Source organism: Heterocephalus glaber, unplaced genomic scaffold (assembly GCF_053883595.1).
Source record: "Heterocephalus glaber isolate CG9 unplaced genomic scaffold, H.glaber_assembly_v1.0 deba00001744, whole genome shotgun sequence".
NCBI classification, from domain to species: Eukaryota; Metazoa; Chordata; class Mammalia; order Rodentia; family Bathyergidae; genus Heterocephalus; species Heterocephalus glaber.
Genome location: NW_028258450.1, coordinates 2641597 through 2667951, shown reverse-complemented (window position 1 = coordinate 2667951; position 26355 = coordinate 2641597). Strand labels below are relative to the sequence as shown.

Below are 26355 nucleotides of genomic sequence, written 5' to 3'. Positions count from 1 at the left end.
GGGCCAAGGGCAGGCAGACTCCCCACGCAGGGAACTAAGTCTTCCCAGCAGCGCACCCCATCCTGTGGACCAGCCCAAGTCACTCCAGAGATCTTCGCAGATTTATAAAACAGGAGGTTTATTAGGCAAGGGCCCATTTTCAACCTAAAGGTGAAGAGAGAGGAGTTTTCCTCCTCCTCCTCTCCTTTCCCCCTGAATGACTCTCCCCAGGGGATAAAAATGCCTGGAGCCTAAAACCTACCCAAATAAAAAAATGAAAAAAATGAAGTTCCAAAAAGTTACAGCATCTTAATTTCTCATAGAAAAGGGGAAGGGGCCAGAGGGAGGGGAATCAACCCCACCTGATGGGATACCCCCTCTTAAATAGCTGCCCCAAACGGGGCAAGCCTGGAGCTATTGCATTTAAAAACTCCCACACCCCATTTTATCAAAACCAAAGAGAAAAAAATTTTTCCTTCCCCCCAAAACCCAAATATATATATATTTTTCTTAAAAAAAAACAAAAACCAAAAAATCGAAGGCATAAGTGTCAAAGTGAATCTAGAACAAGGGAATGTGAAATTCCCTCCCTCCTTCTCCCTTACTGTGGGGTTAATTGGTACATCCCCAGCAGAGGGACCAGCCCCAAGGGGATGGCAGAGGGAAAGGACCAAAGGGAGCGAAGGGTGGGGGCCTCCCCAGCCAATCAGCAGCCAGTATAGATGTGAGCCCGGTGCCAGGGAAGCTACACCCCCCTGGAATTTTCCAAGAGGGATGAAGGGGGGGGGGAATGCATTCCTGTGTAGTCTTCAGCCAATTCTATGTCAAGTTGAGGCAGGGAAGCAGGATAACAGGCAGGGTGTGCAGAAAGGAGAAACGGGTCTTCTGGGTCCCTGGTCAGGGGGAACCCCGCTTCCTCAGCTCCTGGACAAAGGCTGGAAGGAAACAAGAGGCAGAGGTCAGGGCCCATTTCTTTTCTTTTTCCAAGAGACACAATGGCTCCAAGATAAGTTAAAAAAACAAAACAAAACACCTCACCTTCAATTATCTCCTCTTTGACTTTCTGCAGTTCCTTCCTCACTTCTTCCAGAAGCTCCTGAAAATAACCAGTCAAGAAGAGACCTGGACTTGCTGAAACAAACTTCCCTTTTCTTATCTTATTGCTGAGCTAGGGGTGGAACCCAGGGCCTCTCCTGTGCTAGGCAAGTACTCTATTGTTGGGCCACATCTGCAGCCCCCTAACTTTATTATTATTATTAGCCTCAGCCTCCTAAGTGCTAGGATGACAGGCATGTACCACCACACCCAGCCCCACTTTATTACTGACTGAAGAGCCAAGGAAGCAGGTTCAAGACCCACCCTGGCCCCACATCCTGACATGGCTGCCAAGGTCACAGAATGATGGGAGTATTCATTCTATAGGAGAATTCTAGATCTTTGGAGCCAGAAGAAAAGTACTGGAGAACATCCAGTACAGCTAGGCAAATACATTCCAATGTCCTGCCAACTCTGATGGTTGATGGATGGCTGGAGTCACTGGGCTGAGGATTCTGGGTACCCAGTAGAAATGAGTATGCTGATAGCTCCTCCGGTCTGCCACGGGCATTGGAAATGGGGGTGTGTTCTGTGTCATCCCTGACTGGATATGACCTGACCCCTCCATTTCTCTTTCTGGAAAACTAGGTTTTCCAAGGCCTTCTCTAGAACCACAGGGCAAACTGGTGGGAGGCTCCTGACCCAGGCCCCCTCTCTCCTGTGGCCCTTTCCAGCTCCCACCCCCACCCCTGCCTTCCCCAAAAGCTACCTGCTTCACGCTATCCAGGTCTGACTCATTGGCAGAGCTGGGTGTGGAGGAGTGAGGCTCAGAAGCAGCCACTGAAGACAATGACTTTATCCTGTAAGGGTTGATGTGGTTTGGAACACAAATGAAGTTAGAAGGAGTATTTGCCTTGCTTGTCTTACATTCTAGGGGTAACATTTTGTTCCTCCTTGTAAATTGGGGGGGTGGAGCCCCAACATTGATGGCTCACCTTGGCAAGGTTGTGCTGTTCTTCTCCCAGGGTCTCCGTACAGGTTCTGGAGACAGGAGACAAATTGGAAACATGAGGGACAAAAATTGCCCCAAATCAAATCTTTTCCTCCAGCCTCAACAGCCCCTGTTCAAAGAACCATTTCAGGAGACTACACTCCCCAGCACTATCTTCACAGTCTCTCCTTGAGTGTGCTCTGTAAGTGCAAACAGGGCATCCTGGGATTTGTAGTTTCTGTGGGCTCTTACTCACCACTCTGGGCTGGGACTCTGGCCTCTGGCTCCTCCTGCTGGTGTGAAATAAAACTGTCACAGGCCAGCCCTGCTGCACCTCTGCTCACTTCCTCTTCAGGATAAAAACCAGCGTAGCCCTGCATACTTGTTCGCCAATAACCTTTCCCTGATGGCATAGCCTAAGGTGTACAGGGCAGGAACAGCCCCTAACTTACACTGGCAGATTCATCCTTGGGGGGTTTCTCTCCAACTTGCGAAGCTTTCCTTCTGCAGGGGGAAAGCAAGGACAGATGTGCCCAGCCCCCTCAGCCACTCAACAGTTCCTTTCCCACTGGTCTAGAAATACAATTTCTTGCTAAATCCCCGGCTGGTCTAGAAATATACATGCCAGGGTGCAAGAGTCCATGAAGGCTAAAGAAAGTCTAGTTTCAGAAATTAATCGGTCTTCCAGAATGAAGGTAGGGAGTCTATCATTCTCACATTTGGGAATCATGAAGTTCTAAGGCTGGCAGGGCTCTGTGTTAGCATCCGGGGGATTCTGAGATTTGGAGTTCCCAGGGTGCTGAGGCAGGACAGGTCACCTGAGGTTCTAGAATTCAGGGTGCTAGAACATTCTACAGGCTGCCAACTATCTCTGGAGACTGCAGCCTCCATCATCTTACACCAAACCTGCCTCTCAAGGAGGAACTTTCACCCAAAGAAACAGAACAGGAATCAGGACCCTCTCCTAAGGGGGCCCAGCAAAACTGTAAACTCCAGGTGCAGGGGCAGAGGCTCAGGCTCACCTCCGGGCCAGCATGGCGTTCATCTCCTCCATGAGCCCACCTGTGCTTCGACTGCTCTCAGCTTTGGGGACCATGGGCCCCCCTGAGGCCTCCTCTTGCTGGAGAAATTGAAAAGGGAGAGAGGGCTTGACCAGTGGGCCTCCTGACCTCCTAGCCCTCCGGTGACATCTCCAGGAGACTCTGGCCTTCACCCATTGTCACATCAGGGCTCCATTCACCTGCCACTCCCAGCCCCTCACCTTGCTGACTTTCCTGAGTTTGGCTCCAGCGATTGCTGCGGCCAGGCCGGGGGCCCCAGCACCCCCACCACTGGGGCCCTGTGCTGCAGGGAGAGGGGGTGCAGGGGGTGGGCCTCCCCCTGCTCCATGTCCAGCTGGGACCCCTGAAGGGGGTAGGCCTGGAGGTGGGGGGGGGCCTGGAGGAGGGGGAGGTCCCGGAGGCGGGGGTGGCACCCCAGCTGGGGCAGCAGGAGGGCCTCCTGAAACAAATGCAGAAGAGGGGGTGCTGAGAGAGAAGCCTCATTCTTCATTGCCCAGCGGCCCACCCCTTCCTGGAGGGAGGTCCCCAGCTACGGGGCCACTGGGGGAGTTACCTGCATTGGAGACTCGGCGCTCACGCTCCGTGTGCTCTGGCTGGCCCAGCTGCTGCCTGTGGGGGGTGACAGTGGCCTCAGTCAGCCTCCATCGTGGCCAGCGGCCTCTGGCTCCTGATCCCCCCTTGGCCTTCCTTCCCCAGGTACCCAGGTGAGGAGGTACAGGGGACAAGGCAGGCGGGGACAGCGAGCGACCAGGAAACAAACACCCATCCAAGAACAAACACCCATGTCAAGAACCTCTGGATGAATGGCTTTCAACCAGATTCCAGTGCCTGGGAATCTGAGGGACCAGGATTTGGGGGCCTGCAGATTCTACAATCTGGGTGTGAGGAGTTTCTTGAACTCCAGGAAGTAGAGGGGTCTGAGAACTCTAGTACTCTCTGAGAGCTGGGAGCTAGAACATTCTAGAAACTGGAAGCTGGAGGGACTGTGAACGCTAAGAGTCAGAGGCTTGAGAATACGCGGGGCCCTGACAGGAGTAAGGTCCCCACGCATGCATCAGCCCCACCTCCCTACCTTTTCTGTTGCTCCAGCTCCTCTGGAGAGGGACCATTTTGGGCTGACCAGGTAGAGGGCGTGGGAGGCCCAGGAGGCACCCCTCCTGGACGGGGAGAGGAGAGAGGGTGGTGAGTCAAACTTGCCCTCGGCGCTTTTCCCTAAGGCCACCCAAATCCTGCTCACTTCCTTTTTGCTCTAACCCTCAACCCGGGATGAAGCTGTGGCCCTCGGGGCAGGCACTGGCCCCAAGCTGTGCAGGTTGGGATTGGAAGGAAGAAGCTGGGATTCAGGCTGACCCTTCAGGCAGGCCATGTGGACTCAGCCTGAGGACCCAGAAAGGCCAAAGGCCTCTTCCTGTCCTGCCCCAGGCCTCTGGCCTACTCAAGCCTTCTGTGGCCTCTGGGATAGCAGGACCCTTCCCCCAACACATGAGCCACTGGGGAATTTTCTTCAGCAACTGTTCCAGTCCCTGAATGCCCACCAGTCACCCAAAGGCCTGCCTAGGGACCACAGCCTTTGCATCAGCAGAGGGCCTGCTAGACATTCACTCTTGTAGGGTGTGGGGTGCACACCTATAATCCCAGCACTTGGGAGGCTAAGGAAGGAGGATCACTGAGTACAAGGCTAACCTGGGTTACATACGTGAGAACTTGTCTCAAGCCAGCATGATGGTCACCAGGAGAAAGGGACAGGGAACCTTCTGGGCTGGACCTATCTACACTGCAATCTGGGAGGTGGTCAGGGAGGGTGCTGGAGCACAATTCATGGGGGATACTGTCACCTTAGGGATTGTGCATTTTATACATGGGGACACATAAGCCACCAAATTCTCATCAGAATTTTTCACAATGGGGATACAGCTCTTTTACGGGGGGGTACTGAGGATTGAACCTAGAACTATATCCATGGCCTTTTATTTTTGTTTCTTGTTCTTGTGTTTTTTGAGACAGGGTCTCACTATGTCTTTCAGGCTAGCTTTGGACTTTCTATGTAGGTTATGCTGGCCTCAGAACTCTGGTAATCCTCCTGCCTCCCAAGTGCCAGGATTACAGGCATGGGGCACCATGCCCAGCAGCCCCTTTTTTTAATTTAAAATTTTTTTTTGGTACCAGGGATCAAACTCAGGACCTTGTGCTTGCGAGGCAGGTGGTGGAACCACTGAGCTAAGTGCCCGGCCCTAATTTTAAATTTTAAGACAGGGGCTCAGAAAGTTGCTCAGTTACCCAAGTTGAAACTTGCCATCTTCCTGCCTCAGCCTCCCAAAGTACTGGGATGACAAGCCTGTCCCTGACACCTGAGGTCCAGACTGGCAAAGCAGCAGCGTGAAGTCACACAGCACTGTTGTGGGGTTCCCTCTGCCCACCCACACCCTCACTGTGCCTGACCTTCCAAGGCCTCTAGGGCACTGGCCATGCCGGCAGCAAACTGCGCTGCGTCCTCCTTGCTGCCAAAGTTGAGGCCCCAGACCTGGCGGGCATCTCGCCACTGATGGAAGTTGGGGGTGGCCTGGTTGTACTTGACACCCCGGACGATGGCACAGTTGATGACCACCTGGCAGGAAGGGGAAAGGTGGGTGAGAGCTCAGGGTGCAGGGTGGAGGCTCAGCCCACAGAAGGCGAAGGGACAGATGGAAGAGCACCTGCTGATCCGGCTGCATCTTCCGGCCCACGACCCGGAAGGAATTGGCTGTGGGATTGTGGTAGATCTGGACGCGGCTGAAGGCCTGGGGACCCGTGCCTGCGGGGAGCCATCGCTTGTTGCTGTCATCATAAAGCATCACAGTGGCCCGGCTGGAACAGACAACCGACTCGCTGCAGGGAGGGAGAAAAGGGAAAGGTTTCACATTCCTCATCTGGAGGAGGAAGAGCGAGACAGAGATGAAGACAAGAGAGATGAGGAGTGAGAGAGCTCCTCCAGGACAGACAGCAGGAGGAGAGACAGACAGACAAGGGAACCAGAGAACGACAGATCAGTTGAGGGATGGAGGGAGAGACCCAGTTGGGGCGGCGGGGGGGGGCGGGGGCAGACGGAAAAGCGATGGGGGAGGGGCAGAAGAAACAGATGGGGAGGAACAGGTGAGGGAAGATGGAACAAGGGAGGGACACACACACACAGACAGACAGCACACAGGAGACAGAGATAAAGATGGAGACACAGACAGCTGGAGAAAGACAAGTGGAAGAGAGACCCAGACAGACGGACTGGGAGAGGCAGCAGGTGAGAGCTTTGGGTTGCAGGCTGAGCCCTGAGTGGGCCCAGGGACCAGAGTCCCCAGACAGCCACCGCAGCATGCTAGACACCGCCCCCTATACGGGAAGCTGAGGTTCAGACTAGCAGGTTGAAGTCTGCCCCAAGTGGAGGACCCACCACAGACCATGCTCTCCCCCAAGTGCACCCTGCTGGCCGCCCCATCCGTCAGCTCCCAGGGCACCAACAGCCATGGCTACTGGTCAGACATCCCAGGCCAGGCCACATTAGATGGGGCTGCGGACAACAGGGCAGTGGGGTGGACAGCCCCAGCCAGCCAGCCTTGGTGCTACTGTCCTGGGATCTGGTACTACCCTCCCATATAGCCTGAGAGGCGGGGAGTCAGAGGAGCAGGGCAAGGGGCCAGCCAGCACTTCCTGGAGGGGACAGCAGCTGCCTCAGCCTCTAGGGAAGGGTCAGCTCAGAGGTGGGATCTGACATCACCGGTCTGGGTCCCCCATGTAACCCAGGCAAGTGACTCTCATGCTCTGAACTCATCTTCTTGCCTGCAAACAGGGAATGATGGTCCCCACCTCCCAAGGAAGTAGGTGAGAGTAAATGAACCCAGGCACTTAGGGTGCTTGGCACAGCGCCTGGCACTGCTGAGCTCTCAGTCACAGCCGTCTGGGGAGGTACTGGGCAGGCGGGACAGCTACGCCCCACAAGACTCCTCCCCTCCTTCAGGAGGTTCAATCCCCCTCCCCCAATGAGGAAATTGGGCTCCCAGAAGGGAAGTGACTTGGCCAAGGTCACACACAGACAGGGGAAGTGGGGGAAGCATGGGTCTCTGCCCTGCCCCGGCCCCTCTGGGCTTTTCCTGAAAAGAAGAAGTTGAGGGGTCAGAGGTTTCCGGGGAGAGAAATTACACTCAATGGGCCTTGTCTCCAGTGGGCTGTGAGAGTCGGGGTAGGGGAAAGGCCCTCGGAGGCCCGGCCGTGGGTGCCGGTGCCCCCTGGAACTGAGCCTGCCCCCATCCTTACATAGCTGTGGCACCTGGTTCCCCTCAGCCACTCCAGCTGGGCAGGGACCCTGACCCCTCCTGGAGCCACTCACTTCGTTCCCACTGCAACCCTTCGAGATGGACCATTTTTAAAGCTCCTTTTGCAAGTGGGGACTGCAACAGAGGCCCAGAGATGCGGAGGGACTTGTCCACTGTCACAGCTCCTGGGTGGCAGAGGGAGGATTTGAATGCAGGCTACCTGGTTCCCATGTCCAGTCCTAACCACAGGGACTTTGTGGGCCCTACCCAAACACCAGGTGCCATTTCCAGACAAGCGCAGCCTCAGGGGCTGTTTCTGGCTCCTGCGCCCCTGGCAGGCAGGGCCAGGACCTCGCCCACACCTGCCACCCACACCCAGACTCTGGACAGAAGCCCAGCACTGTCACTGCTTGCCCGCCCGGCTGCACTTTGTCCTCCCAGGTGGCCCTGCCCTTTGCCGGCCCTGGCCTGCTAAGTGACCGGGGCTGCCCCTGCCCTTGTTCAGGTCACATAGCAGGAAGCCCTCTCTGCCCACCTGTGTGGGAAAGCTCTGGTCCCCTCATCCCTGATCCCTGCCTGACAATCTCTCTGTCTCCCTGAGCACAAGTCAGGCCCTCAGGGCGGGGCTTTTGTCCTTTTGTTCAGTGATGGGTCCCCAGAACATAGAATAGTGCCCAGCACATAGTAGGTACTCTATGGTTATTTAATAAACACAGCTATAAAATGCACCAACTTGATCATAGCTGACGCTGATGGGCTAGCTTGCGTCCCAGACACTGTTCCACGCACTGTGCTCCAATTTCCACCCTGTGTGGCTCTCCAGCCTCCTCAGATAGACTCTGATTCTTACCCTTTCGACAGACTCGGAAAAACAGGCAGAGTGGTGAAGACACTTGCCACAGGTCACACAGGCCAAGTAAGCAGAGAGGCTCCTATTTGAACCCAAGTCCTCCCAAGTTCCTAACCTCATTTAAAGATGAGAAAACAGCTAAGTTGAAATTTAAAGGGAAGGTACAAAGTGGTGTGGCTCAGAGGTTTAAAAAAAAAAGTGAGGAGGATATAAATAAATGTGCATGCTCAGTAGTACACCCAGAGGTTTCTCAGGAGACCAACTGCAGGGGCCCCTGAGGACAACTGGGGCCTGGGACGGGAGGAAACAGACATTTTACACCCTTTAGCCTTTTCCACTATTTTGTTATTTCTTATCTTCCTTTTTACTGTTTATCATAGGCTGGAATTACCTGTAAAAATCTAAGTCACTATTTAAATTAAAAAAATAAATCTATGAACCAGGCAAAAGCTGGAACATGTGGAAAATCAGCCAGGCGGTGAGACTGGTACCTGTGGTTTCTGGGGGCCTCACCCCTCCCAATATCCCAGCCCGCCAGGGACCCCCCTCTCCACCAAGTCACCTCCTTGCTGTGTGGCTTTACCTCTCTGAGCTTCAGTTTCGAGCCCTGGAAACTGGGTTTGTTCTAAGGATGAAAAAGTGGTCATGGATACAAAGCTCTAAACTCAGGAACTGGAAACTGGCATTTATTCCACCTGTGAGAGCTGAGAGTCAAAACATAAGAGAAGGAGCTTCCCAACACTGGGGTTAACCAAGCACAGCAACCCCAGGTTACGTAAACCTCCACACCAGTGTTGCTCTTCCCTTCACTGAGCACGCCCCAAGACTACCCTGTAACCTCCTTACATCACAAAACTTGTGATACGCACACACACAACCTTCCTAAACTATAAATCTTTTGATCAACCCTGGATAGGGAACTAGTTCAGAGTCTGTGGGACTTGTGTAGTTTCCCTGAAGTCCCTCCTTCCAGGCAGGCCTCAGCTACCCATTAAAAAGCTCTAGCTTGGGTCTCTTTTTGCTTACCTAAGTTACCTCAAGCCCTCCTCCCCGGATAAAACCATGTTACTTGTACTTTAAAAAACAAAACGAAACACTTAAGGTTTTCTTTTTCTTCAATAGCATAGTAGTTGGAGATAGTCCTAGGTTCAAATTCAACCTTGGACACTTTTAAACTGTTTGATTTTAACCGACAATTTGCTTAACTGCCCCATGCCTCAGTTTCCCCATCTGTTACAGTATTGTCCTTAGAATGGTGGGGATTCAGCTAACTCAGAAACCTAGCACAGTGTATGGGACAAAGTAGATATCTGACCACATAGTCTTATCTTTGAAGAAAAGATAAGAACAAGAATTTCTACTACTACTGTCAGAAGAAAGACATGAAAAGGACCCAAATTCTTCCTAAGTCTTTTCTGCCTTCCAGTCTCTGACCTCTGCCCCTCTTCTGTGTCTTCCCAGAAGCCTAGCTCCCGGACACAGCAAACACTCAACAAATATTTGTCAAACTGGGAGAAAAAGAACTATATCTTGTAATTTTCCATCTAACATCCTCTCTTCCAACTTCCTCCAGGTCGGTCTCAGCCAAACTGGCCAGAAACAGGCAATCCCAGCTTTTCCCCTCTTCTAAAATTGCCTAAGAATTTCTTAGAGATCTTGCCCCAGGGTTTCTTCTCTTTGAACCTCAGTTTCCCCAGTTGGGAATATAGGAGGAGGGGTCATTTTAAATTCCAGCTATCCTTGGAAAAGGCTCAAAGACCAGAAACTTCCTTGTGACCACCGTGACCACTACTAAGGAAGACCAGCCCTTAGGAGGTGGGAGTAACCCTCTGGCTCTGGTGGGACAGGCATCCCCCCAGGAGTAGAGGCTTTGCCTGGCCAAAAGAGGGGGCCCTGTGGAGGGCCGGGCCGCCGGCTGGGGGTGGGGACAGGAGGCTGGCCCAGACACTGCTCCTGCCCTTTTACGGTCTCGCAGTGAGTGAGGCAGCACTAACTCGGACATCCGCCATCCGCCTTCCACCGGGCTTGGGACCGGAAACGGGAGGGGGCGGGGCGGGGCTGGGGGGCGGTGGAAGAGAGGAGTCCCCCAGGAAGAGGGTGAAGGAGGACTAGGCTCCTGCAAACCGTCCCTGATCCGGGGACGGGAACGTCACTCCTGAGGAAAGGGTGGGCAGGAAGTCTTGAGGGTGCCTGTGGTGTCCCCTGGCTCCGGATCTTCCAATAATTCTTGTCACACCACAACCTCTCTGATTCCTAAAAAGGAATGTCAAAGGGCAGGACTGTGGCGTATGTGGGGGGAGCAGAGGGTGTGAGCACCAGGGGTTAATACCAGCGGTCCCCAGGGGCCTCCTCCTCAGGCCGGGGCTTGGGCCAGGAAGTCCCAGAGAGAGTGGAGGAAGGGAGATAGTATTGTCGGGCTCTAGACCCAAGGGAGCGATTACAGGGGGTCAGGAGAGGGAAGACTGGGGTTGGGGGTCCACCCAGCACTGGCCCTCCCCCCAGGTGAGCCCAAGAGTTTGGAGGAGGCCGAGTTAAGACAAAAATCCATGGGTCCCTTGGGCGCTTTACCCCCAGGATTAAATTTCTGGAAAGATAGAAGGAATTGTCTGGTGAGCTTGGGTCCCGGGGAAGAAAGCTATGACCTTGAAGCTCTCCGGTGCCCCCTCCTCCAATCCCACGGTTCCGGAAGGCGGGGGGGGGGATGGGGAGGGGCAGTCGTGGGGAAGGCAGCCTGGCCGCGGAGCTCCTAGCCCGCCCCCCACACCAGCTGTCTCGACAGGTGAGTCAGGAAGACAAAGGGGCCCCCCCAGCTGCCGCGCCCCCTCCCTCCTCTGGGCCGGCAGGTGGGGGAGTGCGGCCGCTCTTCTGGCTCGGGGCCGGGGAGCCGCCCTCCGCACCAGGCGCTCGCTCCGTCCTAGGCACGGCCTGGGTTGGGCAGATCGTGAGTGCGGAGCGACAAGGGGGAAGAGTCCCAACCAGACCCCGGATCTGTGGGTCTGTCCACAACAACCTCAACTGCTGGGTCCCAGGTGACCCCAAAATGCAAGGGACCAAGAGGTACCCCCGGAGGGAAGGAGCGCGCTCTCATTCGGGGCGAGTCTTCCGACGCACAGAAACGGGGACCCTGCCGATCACGTTCTGTGTCTCAGCGTCTCTTCTGCGTCCCGGGATCGCCCAGACCCCCTCCCCCTCCCACGTCCTCCAGGACCTCGATGTGAGTTTTGGAAAAGTCTAAGTCCTGCTGACATCCCAGCATCCCCGCGGGGAGTATCTGTCAACTTGGACCTCTTCTGAAAAAGTCTTCAAAATTCGAGAGTCCTCAGAGCGCCCCCAAATCCCAGGTCTCTCAGGAAAACCTCACTGGCACCGCCCTGAGCTCTGAGAGTTGCCGGCAGGCGGTCAATCGTTAACACTTCGTCCAAGTGGGTGCAGCCCAAAGCCGAGACCGCATCCAAGCCCGGTCCCCAAATTCCAGCCCGGAGCGAGGGGGGAGGGGGACAAAGGCGGGACGGGGACGAGTCCCCGGGCGGAGAGGACTCACCTCATGGTTGCGCGGCGGGTGGGCGGGCAAGCCCACCCGGCGGTGCTCCCGGGGTGCCCCGGCTCGCAGTTTAGGGGTGCACGGCTGGCTCCGGGTCTGCTCAGTCTCCCCCAGGGTCCCGCCCCATTGAGTCCGGCTTCCTGGGAGAAACGTGGACCGGGCCGGGGCGGGTTCTCCGGCGCCTCTTCCCTCCCGTAGTCTGTTGGGAGGATCCCTACGACAGAAAGGGGGTGCAGCGTCCCCTCCTCGACGCGCCCCCTCGGCCGGCTGCGGCTACAGTGTTACTCTTACTACTGTACTTCTCGCTCCAAAATTCCACTCCCCGCACCCACAATGCTCCGCGCCTTAAAGGGGCCGCGGACACGGACCAGAGGGGGTGGGGTGGGTGGAGCGTGCTTAAATGGGCAACGCGGAACGCTCGACTTCCGCAATTTCCTTCTTTCTTAACGTTATTGCCTAGGTGGGCACCCCGGCCCTCAACCTCAAATTGGGGCCAAGCTTGGTGGAGAAGGGATGCTTCCTGGATCTCTGGTTCTCATTCACTATGGGAATTCTTACGGGGATCTCAATGGGGGCACGGTTTCTCCCGTCCTACTCTCCCCACAGACTTCTCCATTTCTTAATAATCTCATTTAGGAGGAGGGGAAGCCCTCTGGTTAAACAAGGGATTTCTTAAAATTTCTCCCTTAAATTCCACAATTGCACGCCTGTCCCACTCCACCCCCACGACTCGCTTCTCAATTTCTGAGGGGTTAGGAAGGGGTGACCCCCCCCCCGCACGGGAGGGTGGGCAGCCAGGGCCCCACCCCTTACTGCCCCTCACAGGTCTGCCCACCCGGCTGCCTGGCAAGGTGAGGAGGAAGTGGGCCGAGGGGGCGCGGCCGGCCGCTGACTCACAGCCGTAGGGTCCGGGGTGGGGGTGGTGATGGGCGGGGAAAACAGTGGTGGGGTACTGAGCCTGCAGAGGCTGGGGACGGGACACCAGGTTCTTGTGTGGACAAAACACCTGGCCCCTTCCCCATGCACATCCCGTTATGACTTAGTTTTGCATACATCCCAGCAGGACCGTCCCAGCCTCAGAGCGGGCGAGAGGCGAGGAGACCCTCCCTGGGGCCGGCTCTCGGGAGCCGCCTACCCCAGGGCCGGCTCCAGGTGGAGCGCCTATATCCTTCCAGGCTTCTGCCTCCGACCCGCAGCCCCGCCTAGAATGACGTCACTATGGTGGCCCTCCCTCTTAGGGCGCCTGCTGGCCTAGGTGAGGTGTCTCTATCCTAGGAAATCATCAGTTCCAATTTGTCAAATGAATAAACTGAGGCCTTGGGGGCAGGAAATGAATCTGGCCCAGAATCTGGCCCGTGATTCTCTTGCCTGAGCCCCCAAACCCCCAAAACCAAGGTGTGAGTGTAAAATGTAATTCTTCAGGACGGCTGACCAGGTGAGTCAACCTTCCCATCTTTTGTACAGGCAAGCCCCCACCCTTTACGGGGGACACATCATGTTCTAGGCCACTCGCTGACGTTAATTCTGCTCTAAAGAATGGAGGAACCCTCTCCCTTTCTCCACCCCTCTGGGGGACACCTTGAAGCCTGATCCACCTGGGTTACTGCTTGTGTCTCCTGAGGCTCTGAGCTCTTTGGAGCAAGGGTAGAGCTCCATCCATTCTGGGCCTCACTCAACCGAGCCAAGCCGAGGACAGGAGCTCAACAACATTCATCCAGCCCAGTTCTGTGTGACCCTGGCCAAGTCCTTTCTCCTCTCTTAGCTTTCCCATCTGTGAAATGGGCTGGGTGGTATTTCTGGGTACCACTTGTCCTACGGCAAACTTTCTGTAGAAGTCCACTTAGCAAATACTCTGGGCAAGTCAGATACAGGTCTGTGTCACATATCCTTTTTGTTTTTTTCTTTTTGCTATGCTGGGATTGAACCCAGGGCTTCATACACATATAAAAAAAACTTTGAATAACGTTTAAAATGTAAAAAGCATTCTTATCTTGAGAGTTGAACAAAATAGGCAGCAAGACCTACACTCAGAAACTCTTGCATGTGACAGAAGGAGCCTGATTAAACATCTTTACTGCAATAGTGAGGTGAGAGGGAAATAGCTTAAGTGCACATCAGAAAGACAGAGGGTACTGAAACCTGTGCACACCCTTGTCTGCAGAGCCGGGCAGGCAGTAGTCAGAAATAGTGAGATGAGTCAGCAACGGTGGCACACATCTGTAACCCCAGCACTCTGGGAGGCTGAGGCAAGAGGATCACAAGGTTGAGCCCAGCCTGGTCAATTTAGCAACTTAGACTCTGTCTCAAAATAAAGAAATAAAAGGCAAGGGATGTAGCTCAATGTAAAGGGCCTGGCTTCAGTCCCCGATATAGAAAGAGAGAGAAAGAGTGGGCAGAGGGAGAGAGAGATTGATTGTGAATGACATGGGTGAAGTTTTTATTTTGGGGGGAGCAGGGTCTCACTATGCAGTTCAGGCTGGCCTTGAATTCACTATGTAGTCCAGTATGGCCTTGACCTTGTGGAGATCCACCTGCCTCAGCCTCTTCAAAGCTGCAATTACAGTCGTGTGCCACCGCCCCTGGTGGTAAAGTTTTTAATGTATTTTGAGTGAAGAGAGCAAGCTGCCAAATGGTATGTTGGGCATGGAGGAATCAAGGAGCAGCAAGACACAATGCATGTGTGCACACACAGAGTCTGGCAAAGCCACTCCAAACTCACTGCCGTGGTTACCAATGGCATGGGGAGGGACTGTGGGAAATGTGGTCACAGAGAATCCAAACCTCATAAGGAAAACGCCCAACTCCTTGCTGCTCTTAGACCCTTGCACCGGCTATTCCTTCTGCCCTAGATGGTCTTCTCCCCAGGGTATTTACAGGGCTGGCTCCTCTCTGGTCAGGTCATCGCTCAATTATCCCCTCCACAGAGACCTTGCCTGGTCAAACGGTCACCCCTGCTGGACGAATCAGTGGAAGGATGGGAGGATGGAAAAAACTATTCATTGGACACCATCTTGTACCCTTTGAATTTAAAAATGAATGAATTAATTACCCATTCAAAAACTAAATGAATTAAAAGTAAGAACAGCAACAAAGCATTTCCCTGATCATATTCTTTTTGCAAAATTCTTTTGGTGGGGTCTTGCTAAATTGTCCAGGATGCCTCCAATTGGTGATTCTTCTCCTGCAGCCACCCAAGAAGCTGAGACTATGAACATACAGCACTAGAACTGGCCGGCTTTCTCCTCTCCTCCGCCTCCTCCTCCTCCTCCTCCTCCTTCTTCCTCTTCCTCTTCCTCTACTTCTTCTTCTTCTTTTTTTTAGACAGAGCTCTCTACCTAGTCCATTTTGGCCTTGAACTCACTATATAGCCTAGGCTAGCCTCAAACTCATGGCAATTCTCCTGCCTCAGCCGCCCAAATGCTGAGATTACAGGGTTGCACTACCATGCCTAGCACAATCATTTTTTAAAAGATGTCCTATTTTTCTTGTGATGCTTGTTAGTGGCTGAGTTGCTCTCAGCGAATTGGCCGGGCTCATACCTGCGAATGGGGCCTGACATACATCAGGTGTCCCCTATGAATTTGCTGACTGGGCAAATAACTTTTTTAAATGAGGAAATATATTTTGAATTTGTTAAATAATTAACATTTAATAATCTTTTTCTTTTTCTTTCATTTTTTTTCTTTTGCACTGGGGATTGAAATCAGGACCTTACACTTGCAAGGCAGGCATGGTGCCACTGAGCTAAATCCCCAGGCAACATTTACTAATCAAAACTGTCCCCTACTGCTGTTCTAAAAACAGATGAAAATAGGAAGAAGAGAGAAGGTTGTTGAGCTGGGTGATCTTTTGAGATCTCTGCAGTTCAAATTTCTCAAAAATATATATATATTTTTGGCCTGGATAGTGGTGGAATTTCTGCTCTCATAAGACTTTTCTGTGAGGGGGAAGTAGGAGAAAGGGAAACAAGCATTCTGGGGTTCCTCCATCTGCTCTTCTTTCTGCTGGTCCATGGAGCTGGGGAGGGGACAGTTTTCTTCCTTTGTTTTGTTGGCCCCAATTGAGCAGACAGTCCAGGTCCCCCAAAGAACAACTGCTGTCAGGCTTCCAAGTCCAAGGTAGAGTTCACACAGGGTCTGTGAGCTTCCAGGCCCCAACCTGCACCTTCTGCAACACAGAACAAGGGCAGGGTGGAGAATTCTTCCTTGGCCCTTAGCACCTACTCTTCTGCCTTCTGCAAGAATCACTCTCATTTTCTTTTGAGAGGACAATAGCCTACCCCGTATTTCTTAATCCATCAGGTTTGGGTGGAGTGGCCTCTAGTGCCAGTTGAACAGGGAACCGTGGCCTGGCCAATCAGAGATTCCTTGGGTCAGATACGTGACCCGAGTATAACCAATGGGAAGCAGCTCTGGCACCAGCTGCAACTACCAGGAAACTGGCAAGCTCTCTCCACTGGGGACAGTAGGCCCAAGAATCTGAACCTGGAACTACAACTCCTGCTGCCTCACAAGGAAACTTACATAGAAATGAAGCCAATTCTGAAAGAATAAAACCAAGAGACAGTTCCTAATAATATCATGTGACAAGCAGAGGCAGCACTGCCTTAAGTCCTTGAAGTCTTCAGTTAAGTGGCCCAGTAAATTCTCTGCTTTGATTTCCCAGATTTCTCTCACTCACAGTTCAGTGAGTCCTGGCCAATCTCTGCTGCTGCTGCTGGGAAATTATCGACAACCCTTCTTCAGTCACATGACTATAAACAAACAACGTTCTCTGCCCAGCAACAGCCCTGGGCTCTGGCCTCAGTTTCCTCCCTCATACTTCTTTCCTCCCTGCCCTCCACCCTGTGCCTTCTGTCCACGTTCCTACCTCTGCAACTCCTCAGCTATCTAGGCCCCATTACAGCCTCTCTCTTCAGTCCCAGCCTGGGGAATCCACAGAGATATCCTGGAGGCGTCTGCTGGGCAGTCAGGCCTTGGAAAGAGTCCTTAACTTTCCCAGAAGTTTTGTGTTTGGGATGGTGCTTGGGAAGATGGGGCTCTCTGGAGCACAGCAGAGGCCACATTTCTCAGAGGCAAAGCACAGCTCTTCTGTGCATGTGTATCCCTCCCTGACCCCATCATGCCTCACACAGCACGACAGGGCACAGGATCTACTAAGAGGTCGGGCAAGTTCCTTGTCCCCTCATGGGCTGCTTCTTCCCTTTCACTAAGAGAGGTGAAGAGGTGCTGGATTACATGCCCCTTTCAAGAACACAGGTTAAACCAGTCCTGGTGGTGTATGCCTGTGATCCCAGCACTCAGGAGGCTGAGGCAGGAGGTTCTGGGTTGAGGCCACTCTGGGCTATACAGGGAGTTCAGGGCCAGGGTGGAATACTTAGCAAAAAGAAAGAAAAATGCAGGTCATAGACGGCAGATGTATCTCAGTGGTAGAGCACTTGCCTGAGATGTGCAAGGCTCCAGGTTCAATCACCAGTGCTGCAAAACAAAACAAATCAAAACAAAGCAACAACAGAGGGTCCTTACCTCCCAACACTCTTCTGAGGCCTGGTGGAGTGGAGAATAAGCTTCAGCGATGACAGTAGCCCTGGGGAGCAGAGCAAGGCCCTCAGGAGGAGACCCTCCTCCTGCCGCTCCACCCCCAAACCCCCAGCCAGCTCACTTGCAGTGCAGGCCTCCCCCAGGAGGCAAATCCAGCGTGTCCTCAGAGGCTAGAGTCCTGAAGATGGTGTTCAGGCTGAGGGGCTCCCGAGCAGAGGCACACAGCTCTGAGAAGGGGGTCAGAGTTGTGGGGGAGCCCCTGTTGGCATCGCCCCTCCCCCTGGGCTCTGGGCCCCTGCTCACCAGCAACTCTGGCGCATCCAGCGCCAGCTCCCTCTGGATCGCCTCCTCACACGGCCCGGGGGCCCCTGGGAAGCAGACCACCATGCAGGTCATGCTGTCCAGTCTGCCCTGGGTAAAGTGGACAAAGGGGAGCGTGGTGGGAGAGGGCGGAGGCTCTAGCACAGGGTTCCATGCCTTTGGAAGGATAGGTTCCCCACGACCCTGGTGCCCACGGCCCCTCTCCAGGCTGGTTGTGCCCATCTCTCCCAAGTCTCGCCCATCTGCCAGTCTGAACCAAGCCATCAGCCAGGTGCGGTGGCACGTGTCTGCAGACCTGGCACTCTGGGGGGATGGCAAGCTCAAAGCAGCCCGAGCAGCTTCGCGATTTAAGGACGCCCTGTGCCCAGATCAACAACAAGAACAGGAAGAGGGAAGTGACCCGTTGGGGATGTAGCTCATTACAAGACCCTGAGACCAGTCCCGAGGGTAGAAAGCAAAGACACCAAACTCTGTCCCACTTGGAGCAATCTGCTAGGCCACACCCTCTCCCTGTCCTAGCCCCGCCTTGTTAAGTGACGGGCACATTGTATCTGACCTGCCTACTCTGTTGTCCAGGGGCTCTTGCATCTTCTGGTGCTTCTTACTACCTCAGCCCCAGTCTCTAGGTTCCAGCACCGCCCCCATGCCCAAGACCACGCCCCTTCGCTTCAGTCCCTCCCACCCGCCTGTTTAGCACCATTTTCCCAGCGGGCCCTCAGCCTGCTTCAGGCTCCGCCCTCACCGCCCCCATGCCCCGCCCAATCCCGAAAGCCACGCCCCCGGCTTGAGCCTCCGCCCTGTCCCTTTCTGTCCCAGTCCCTCCTCCCCCAGACTCGGAATTCTTCCCCTCTACTGCTCCAAGCTTCAAGGGTCCCACACCCGGCCCCAGGACCTTGCACAGACACGTGTGCAACAGCTGCGCGCAGAGAAGCTGCGGGGCCAGGCCCAGACCGAGGCGCGAGGCCACCAGTGGCGCCAGGGCAGCTGCAGACATCGCGTCCCACACGCCGTCCGAGGCCAGGAGCACGAACTGGTCCTCAGCCCGGCGAGCCAGAGCAGCCACCTCGGGCTGGGCGGAAACCAGCTGCAGCTCGGGGGGCCTCCGCGGAGCCTGCTTGTAGGCAAAGTCGCCTAGCGCTCGCGACACGGCCAGAGAGCCTAGGACGCGCCGGCGGCGGAGGGTGCCGCCCGCGTTCCCGCGGCCGGACGGCCGGTGGTCCTCCGGGCTGAAGGCCACGGCGCCGGCGCGGCTCAGCACCGCTCGGGGGTCACCGCAGCGAGCCAGGTGGAGAAAGCACGGGGGCACGAGCTACGCCACGGCGGTGGAGCCGCCCGGTTCGCCACGGGACCAGAGCGCGCGCAGGCGCTGGTCGGCGTTCAGGAAAGCCCGGCGCAGCGCCCCGCGCACGGCCTCGGGCTCGCAGGACGCGGGGCCCAGCTCCTCCAGCACGTGGCCAGGCAGGCAGCGGGCGCCGAAGCGGGCGGCTCGCACCCTGCGGTTGCCGTGGGCGTGGCCGTGGAGGACCGCTAAAAAAGCCCAGCCCGCGGGTAGCCCGGGTAAAGCGAGCCAAGCGCAGTGCGCGCCAGCCCTGCGCCGCGCTCGCTCCGAAGTGCAGGCCCCAAGAGGCCACGCCACCCCGGTGTGGCCTCTGGGCGCATCGCTGGCCAGAGGACACACTCCAGCAGCCGGCCCAGGGCCCCCATCCTCCCGCCCGCGGATCCAGAAGGCTCCACTCTCTCCACCTGCCTCCCGCACCCCGCTAATCCCCGCGCTCTGAAAGTGTAAACCAACTAAATCTCCTCCCTTTCCTTGACCCGCACTCAACTCAGGTCACTCTTGGGGCCCTCTGTCCTACACCTTCCAAGCGGAGTTTGGGATCTGGGTTAGGAAAAAGTGATCCTAGCGGCCAACTGTTACATATCACTTACCACCTGACGCAGTTACACATCACTAAAGCACAGAAGGGGGGGAAAATTCGCAGAGAAAGAATCGATCTTACAGAGAAATGAGCTCTAGAAACCGTGTTCTCAACACAACTCCCTGGCTTCAGTTCCCAGCCAGGCTCAACCCAAGCCCCGCCCACTTTAGTGGTCCAGCCCCCAGATTCAAAACTTATCAACACCACACTCTTCCGATTCCTCCCACTGGGCCCGGCCCCCAGGCTCGCACCGCTTGTCTTCCAGGTGCCGCCCAACCATTGGGGTGCACTTGTCCAGACCCTTGCAAGTTCTCAGTCCTGGCGTCGTCTCTAACTCTTCCTCTTAATCCCAGCCTAGCCCGAAACGCTGGCTGCTGGGCCCTGAAAACCAGGTTAGGTCTCCTTCTGGGCCGCGCCCCTCCGCTGCCGGGTCTTCCCGATTCCCTCTCGGCCACGCCTCTCGCCCCGCCCCTTCCAAGCCTGCGCAAATCCCACCTAGGCGCCAGCCCCACCGCGTCAGAGCTCCTCCCCTCGCCTCTAAAGTTCCTTAGTGCTTTTCCTCGCCCCTTTCCCGCTCCCTCCGAGAATCCAGTGTCGGATCTTACCTCCGACAGAGCACTAGATTCTTTCTAGACCCTCCTCAATGTCACCCCTGACACCCCACCTGGCCCCAGCCTCTCCGCCTGGACACCTTCACCTTTCTCTTTGCAGCCCCTCATCTTGCCCAGGCTCTGCCCCTCCTCTAACGGCTGGGGCCCCTTCTTCTAGACCGCACCCTTTAGGTGCTTTTCCAGTCCATCCTTCCCTGCGGTGGGCCCTGCTACCTGAGCGCCTTTAGTCAAGAGACCACGCCCCAGGGAGGGGGCGGGCCCGCGTTTGCCCGCCCCTCCCCGCCCCCTTGGTCGCCTGGCCCCGCCCCCGGCCCCCCGCGCTGCAGTGCCCGCTCCACCGAGGCCCCGCCCGCCCGCGCCGAGCCGAGCGGAGCCGAGCAGAGGGCGGCGGCGGCTGCTGGAGCAGCCCGGGAGGAGGAGGCGGCGGCGAGGATGGCAGCGGCGTCGTGGGCGCGACGAGGATGAGCAGCCGCGGCCCCGGGCCCAGGGCGGCGCGGCCGGAGCGGGCGGGGGTCCCGATGCAGGCCCGAGGGGGGCCATGGGGCAGGTCCTGCCGGTCTTCGCCCACTGCAGTGAGTAGCTGGAGGCTCGGGCCCGGCCCGGCCCGGAGGCCGGAGGAGGGTCCGGCTGGTTTCCCCCGTGCGCCTTGCCGCAAGAGAGCCGGGATGAGGGAAGGAGGCGCAGGAGACAAAGGAAGCTGTCCCCTCCCCCCGCCCGCGGTCTGGCGGCCCCGGGGGCATCCTGACCCGGAGGACCCGGCTGAACCCGGCGGAGGAGGGGGCCTCTGAGCTGGCTGGCCAGGGGCGCGCTGGGCCCTCGGAGGTGTCGCCCCGCCCAGCCTGGGGCGGGGGGGGGGGTGAGGTGGCTCGAGGGGAGCTGTCCCCGGGCCCTGGTGCTGGCCACAGCTGCCCGGGCGGAGGCAGCATGGAGGGGCAAAGCCAGGCTAGAGGAGAGGGGTCTGCCTCCCTCGCCCGTCCTTGGGCCCAACCTCGTCTCCTGGCCAAGAGGCAGCCTTCACCTCGCCCAGCTGTTGGAGCCCCTGTCCCCGGAAAGCAGCCACCTCTGGGTGGGTGCCGGACTCCAGCGCTTTAGCGGGCGTTTGCACTGATTACCTTACCCCGGGGAAGGACCACCCCACTCCAGGCCTCTGATTCCCCAGGGGGCGGAAATGGGTTCTGGTTCCCGTTTCCAGATGGCGCGGAGCATCTCCTGTGAGCAGAGCTCGAGCCGCCTCCGAGGGGCTGCATCCCCGGCTGAAAATGCCCGCTTGGCTCTTTGGACCTCTGAGCCCTGGTCTCTGGCAGACCGTGTTTGCATCCTCTGTCCCACACCGGGCAGGGGTCTGTCAGGTGGGGATGGCGGCCAGCTCAGATGTGGCCATTTGGATGTGTTGAGTGTCCTGATACAATTTAGAGTCTCATCCCTACATTCTAAGATCTCATCCTTATGTCATGTTACAGAGAGTCTCCTATGGTCTCCCCCTACCCTGGTCACACCTTCACACCACATGCGCCCATGCTCCATAGGGCCACAAACGTAGAGAGCATTGATATTTAAAGAAACAGGACAGTAGAGAAGAGAAGACATAAATTCTGCCCTTTCAAAAATTTCACAGTTCTGAGATTACCCCTGGCTCTTTCTATATAGTTCCAGGCCCACTTGAGAAGTTAGCCTTCCTTGAAACATTAAGATTGGCTGACTGCAAAAAATAACTTTCCATTATTAGGAATGCTCATGGGAGTGTTTCATTCTGTAAACTAATACTGTCAAGAAATCCCTGACGTGGGTTTCTAAAGAACCAGCATTTTCATGAGGATAACATCTGGATGCGCTGGGTGAACTGGCTTATGGTATTTTTTGTTTTTCAGCTCCAGTTTTCCTGACCTACAACACACAGGAGTAAAGTGTTATGATTGCTGGTATTTAAAGTCACTGCCAGGATGTTTGTCATTGCCAGCACTGAGAACAGTACCTGGGACTTGCCCTTAGTGGACTTAGGTTTCCGCAGATCCTCACAATTCCACAAAAGGAAAGCAGGTGTCGAGCCAGCCCTACACCTGGTCCCAGACCCTCCAGGGCGCTTTTGTTGACCTTATGGTGAACTTAATCTCCTGCACAAAATTTCAAATTCTTTTTTTGTTTTTTTTGTTTTTGTACTGGGGATGGAACTCGGGTCCTTGCTCTTGCGCAGCAGGCGGCAAAACCACTGAGCTAAATCCCCGGCCCAAGAGTTCAAATTCTTCTTCAGAGGGGCTTCTGAATGCTGATTTATGACTTTCTGCTTCCTCTCTCTCTCTCTCCCTTTTTAAAATAGTAGTAAAGTTTTATTAAAGATAGGCAAAGAAACAGGTTCTGCAGAGCCAGTTTGGGCCACGTTAAAGTAGGAAAAGAAGTGCACCCTACAACAGGAGGGCGGACAACCATGCAAGAGTGAACACTAGCAAAAACTCACTGTGGTCTGTCCTTTTTGTATCACCCTCTCCTGAGGCTGGGATCAGGTCTAGGCCATCCTCTGAAAACCCGCTCAAGTATACAGGAGAAGTCCACATGCAGGCCTTTGGGAACAGTTCTGTGCTTGTGTTCTGGGGATCTTGTCACACCTTTCCCAGCCAGATTTAGCCAAGTCCTACTTTCCTGTCTCAGTCTTATTATATAGTTGAAGGCTAGCCTCAAACTCTATGTGATTCTCCTGCCTCAGCCTTAGAAGTGCCAGGATTATAGGCTTCAGCCACCATGCCTAGCCAGAAATTTTTGTTTCTTTAATTTTATTTTTATTTTTTTGTTTAGACAGGGTCTCCTTGTGTAGTTTAGCTGAGCTTGCAATCACTATGTGGACTCAAAAGACATCCTGCTGGCTCAGGCTTCTGAGTGCTGGGATCACAGGCGTACACCACCATGCCTGGTGCTTAACATGATGATTTTTTTCTTTCTTTTTTTTAGTTGACACATTTTAGATGTATATAATGATAACATTCATCATAGGAAATTTGTACCTGTACCTGATATATCTGGCTTCTCTTTCTTTCCCATTTTCCTCCCCTCCTGACAACCCATAACTTCATTCTCTGAAAGTGAGGTTTCACTTTGGAAAAAGGAATTCCTGCCCCTTTAACACCTCAGGTCCCTGAGCGCTTCTTCCCAGAATGCATGGCATTATGTAAATAGCTAATTTCCAGATTGAGGATGATTCATGCCACACGATAAAGCAGAGAGAAGTTTGAAATGTGATTTGTTGTGACAATTACATTAAAAAATTTATAAGTTTTAAAATTAACTATCTCACTGTTTCTCAACCTGCATAACCACAGTGGAAAAAGTTAGGTCCTTTGGGCGTTTATATGGGTGCGTGAGAAGATGGCTTCCTGCCCGGATGATCCTCAGTGGTCTGGGGTGCAGGCTTCAAACCTGTAGCTGTCTGGCGACAGAGTGGTTCAATTCCACCTTCCGGGCGATACTTGCTTTTTGTCCCCCATCCTGCAGACACCTGGAGATGTGGCTGCAGCCTTCTACATCCTCATTGACACTCTTGCCAGGTGGGCCTCTGCCTGGGGTTCCTTTCTTCTGGGGAATGTCAAAGATGACGGGGAAAGACGAAGAATGTTTCTACTACACAGGTCCAGGATCTTCATGTGGGTTTCTCCCCTTCACTGGCTTATTCAGTCCATTAAGCAAACATGTATTTCATCATGCATGTACTTTTTCATCAAATATTTGCTCATTTCCTCATTCCCTCATTCAACAATCGTTTGTGGAGTGGCTGCTGGGGACCAACCCTGTCCTGAGTGCTGCTGGGGACACAGCAATGATGACACCCCCAGCCCTGGCCTCAGGGCAGAAGTGGTCCAGTGCGAGGTACAGACTAAGGGCTCCTGCCCTTGTACAATGAAGTAGCAAGCACAGCAGTGTTTACTGCAGGAAGGAAAGGTACAGAATGCAGGAGGCTGTCAGACAAGGAAACCTGATCTGGTGCCAGGGTGACTGACACTGGGGCAGACATTGGAAGGATGAGAGGGATCAGCAAACTGAAGGGGAAGGCTTTCTGTGTATAAGCTGGTTAACTACAGAGTTCCATCGCTTGTTCACACACGTGTGTGTGTGTGTGTGTGTGTGTGTGTGTAGTCCTCCTAGCATCTAACCTTACTCTCTCTTGCTGAAAGAAGCCACGTAATGGGTGCCAAAAGCAAAATAGGGCCCACAGCATGGTGGAGGCCTTTTTCAGAGGTTTTTTATTGGCAACCATGCAGATCCAAGGGCAGAGTGGAGCAGCCAGTACCAGGCACTCCAGCCCCTAGCCCCAGGGTCAGGTGGAAATTACAAGAAAATAATCATAAATACGGCATGGATTAGGAGGGTGTTTGGGGATTCAATAACGTGTGGTTGGTAGGAGCAGGCCATGCTCAAACTCACACTCGCACCCAGGATTCTCAACCATAAAATCTTAGAATTTCAACATCCCTCAGGCTTCCTCAGAAAACTAATATCTCAGGTCCCCAATTAACCCAGTCAGCACAGAGTTTGAGGATCTGGGACAGTCAGAAAGGACACAGGTGTGCATGGTCAAACAGACCCACAGAGGAGAAACACTCAGGGAGCCGGCTGGAGACTGTTGGACCAGCCGGGTGGCTCAGACAGTCAGAGAAGGGACAGCTAGGGATGGATAGAGACAGCCAGAGACAGACTGATGCCAAGTAGAAGAGCATTTCCAACTCTACAGCCCGCTTTTAGATGTGTAAGTGCTCACACACACACACACACACACACACGCACACACACTCCTATATATAGTATATTTCTTTGTACATAATGGATATAAATGCCTTTCAGGAATCAGGAAGGAATAAAAAGGTAAGGGAGGGTCTGCTTTAGGGCCAGAAATGTGGGACAGGGTGTGAAATGTTGTCCAGGCTACACAGCGAGTGACAAGGCCACCCTCATATTAAAAAATAGAAATTTGCCTCATGGTGAGATTCTAACTCAAGGGTGATGCTCCGGGAGAGGTGAGGTGGGAGAGGCAGAACCGAAATTCGGAGCTGAGTGAGTGGAGGGATGGGACTGGGGGAGCCCAGCCTCTCCATGTTTGCCAGTCCCCAAATATTGGGAGCCCAGGGGGCCAAAGCTTCAGCCCTTCAAATTTCCCCGGAAAATGTCAAGCCCCTCACTCCCTTTCTAGAAGGGACTGATGCTGGGCACTGAGTTGGAGTCCTAGGCTGGGGAAGGTTCTGGCTTTCAGAAAAAAGGTCAGGGATCCCAGAGAGGGAGAGGCCATGTGGATGGGGCACTGTCAACCTCCTTCTTGATTTTGCCCCTCCTTTGTGTCTAACTCCTTGGTGAGGTGAAGATGAGACACACAGGGTTTGGAGAGGCCTTGGGGAGTCAGTGTCCTGGCCCACCTGGCCCACCCCACAATCTGGCTGCTCATTCACAGTATAAAGCACTGAAGCAGGAAGGTGTCATGGTCCTCCTGTTGCTTGAAACCAGAAAGATCAATAAGGATGGCCTCCACCTCCCATGTGCTGGGATTATAGGCCTGAGAAAATGAACCTGGACAAGAGTTTCTTGGGTTTCTTTTGGATTTGTTTTGTTTGGAGACATGATCTCATTGTGTAGTATGAGGTGTCATTGAAGTCATTATGTGGGCCACGCTGGCTTTGAAGTTTCGGGTGACCATCCTGGCCCAGCCTTCTCAGTGCTGAGATTATAGGCATGCATCAGGATGCCTGGTGCTTGACAGGATGATTTCTTTCTTTTCTTTTTTTTTTTATGGTACTGGGGATCGAACTCAAGACCTTGTGCTTGGGGAGCAGGCATGGCCCCACTGAGCTAAATCATTGGCCCAACATGATGATTTCTTTTTAAAAACCATCATGTTTTATACATCCTGATAACATTCGTCATAGGGAATTTGTACATGTACATGATATATCAGGCTTATCCTTCTTTCCCCATTTCCTGGCCCTCACAGCATCCCATGAGTTTCTTTTCTGATACTGAGGTTTCACTTTGGAAAAAGGAATTCCTGCCTCTTTAATACCTGACCAGGTTCATGAGTGCTGCTTCCCAGAATGCACAGTGCTAGGTAAATAGCCAACAACCAGAGTGAGGATGATTCATGCCATGAGACAACAGTGAAAGCACTTTGAAATATCATTTCCTATGATAATAACAGAAGAATTTATAGGTGTTGAAAATAACTATCTCACACTTTCACAAGCTGTATCACCATACTG

The 26355-nt window shown here is 54.3% G+C and overlaps 2 protein-coding genes and 1 non-coding gene across 8 annotated transcripts; 1 reads left to right on the top strand and 2 right to left on the bottom strand.

The window, feature by feature from the left end:
* Nucleotides 1-97: 97 nt before the first annotated feature.
* Nucleotides 98-11920, bottom strand: Vasp (vasodilator stimulated phosphoprotein). Of its 6 annotated transcripts, XM_013066400.3 has the most exons (15): nt 8780-8956; nt 8080-8208; nt 7421-7531; nt 5760-5931; nt 5506-5671; nt 4139-4223; nt 3620-3675; nt 3267-3505; nt 3028-3125; nt 2458-2509; nt 2262-2298; nt 2010-2055; nt 1784-1874; nt 1018-1075; nt 98-914 (listed from the first exon to the last, which is right to left on the bottom strand). In XM_013066400.3, exons 2-15 carry the CDS (start codon nt 8085-8087, stop codon nt 877-879), a joined length of 1257 nt encoding a protein of 418 aa, XP_012921854.1. In that variant the 5' UTR covers nt 8088-8208; nt 8780-8956; the 3' UTR covers nt 98-876. The 6 variants fall into 6 exon arrangements, with proteins under 6 accessions (XP_012921854.1, XP_012921856.1, XP_004867204.1 ...); XM_013066402.3 differs by lacking the exon at nt 8080-8208 and having other exon boundaries at nt 8780-8964; XM_004867147.4 differs by lacking the exon at nt 8780-8956 and having other exon boundaries at nt 2262-2295; nt 8080-8268.
* LOC147821348 (putative protein phosphatase 1N) lies at nt 8864-21375 on the bottom strand. The gene is given in 9 exon segments (XM_087200587.1): nt 8864-10449; nt 11738-15904; nt 17263-17323; nt 17399-17688; nt 18491-19178; nt 19180-19358; nt 20493-20773; nt 20875-20967; nt 21246-21375. Coding segments are annotated over 8 exon segments (1764 nt in total). The 3' UTR covers nt 8864-10449; nt 11738-15862.
* A 2117-nt stretch (nt 21376-23492) lies between these two features.
* Trnastop-uca (transfer RNA opal suppressor (anticodon UCA)) lies at nt 23493-23579 on the top strand. Its single transcript has one exon. It is a non-coding gene; the product is annotated as a tRNA-Sec (tRNA).
* The last annotated feature ends 2776 nt before the right edge of the window (nt 23580-26355 follow it).

Coding starts and splice junctions, on each gene's coding strand:
- Vasp (XM_013066400.3), bottom strand. Junction 5,932..7,420: donor AGGGTTGCAGTGGGAACGAA/GTGAGTGGCTCC, acceptor CCCTCCCTGCAG/CGAGTCGGTTGTCTGTTCCA. Junction 2,299..2,457: donor CCAAGGATGAATCTGCCAGT/GTAAGTTAGGGG, acceptor ATTTCACACCAG/CAGGAGGAGCCAGAGGCCAG.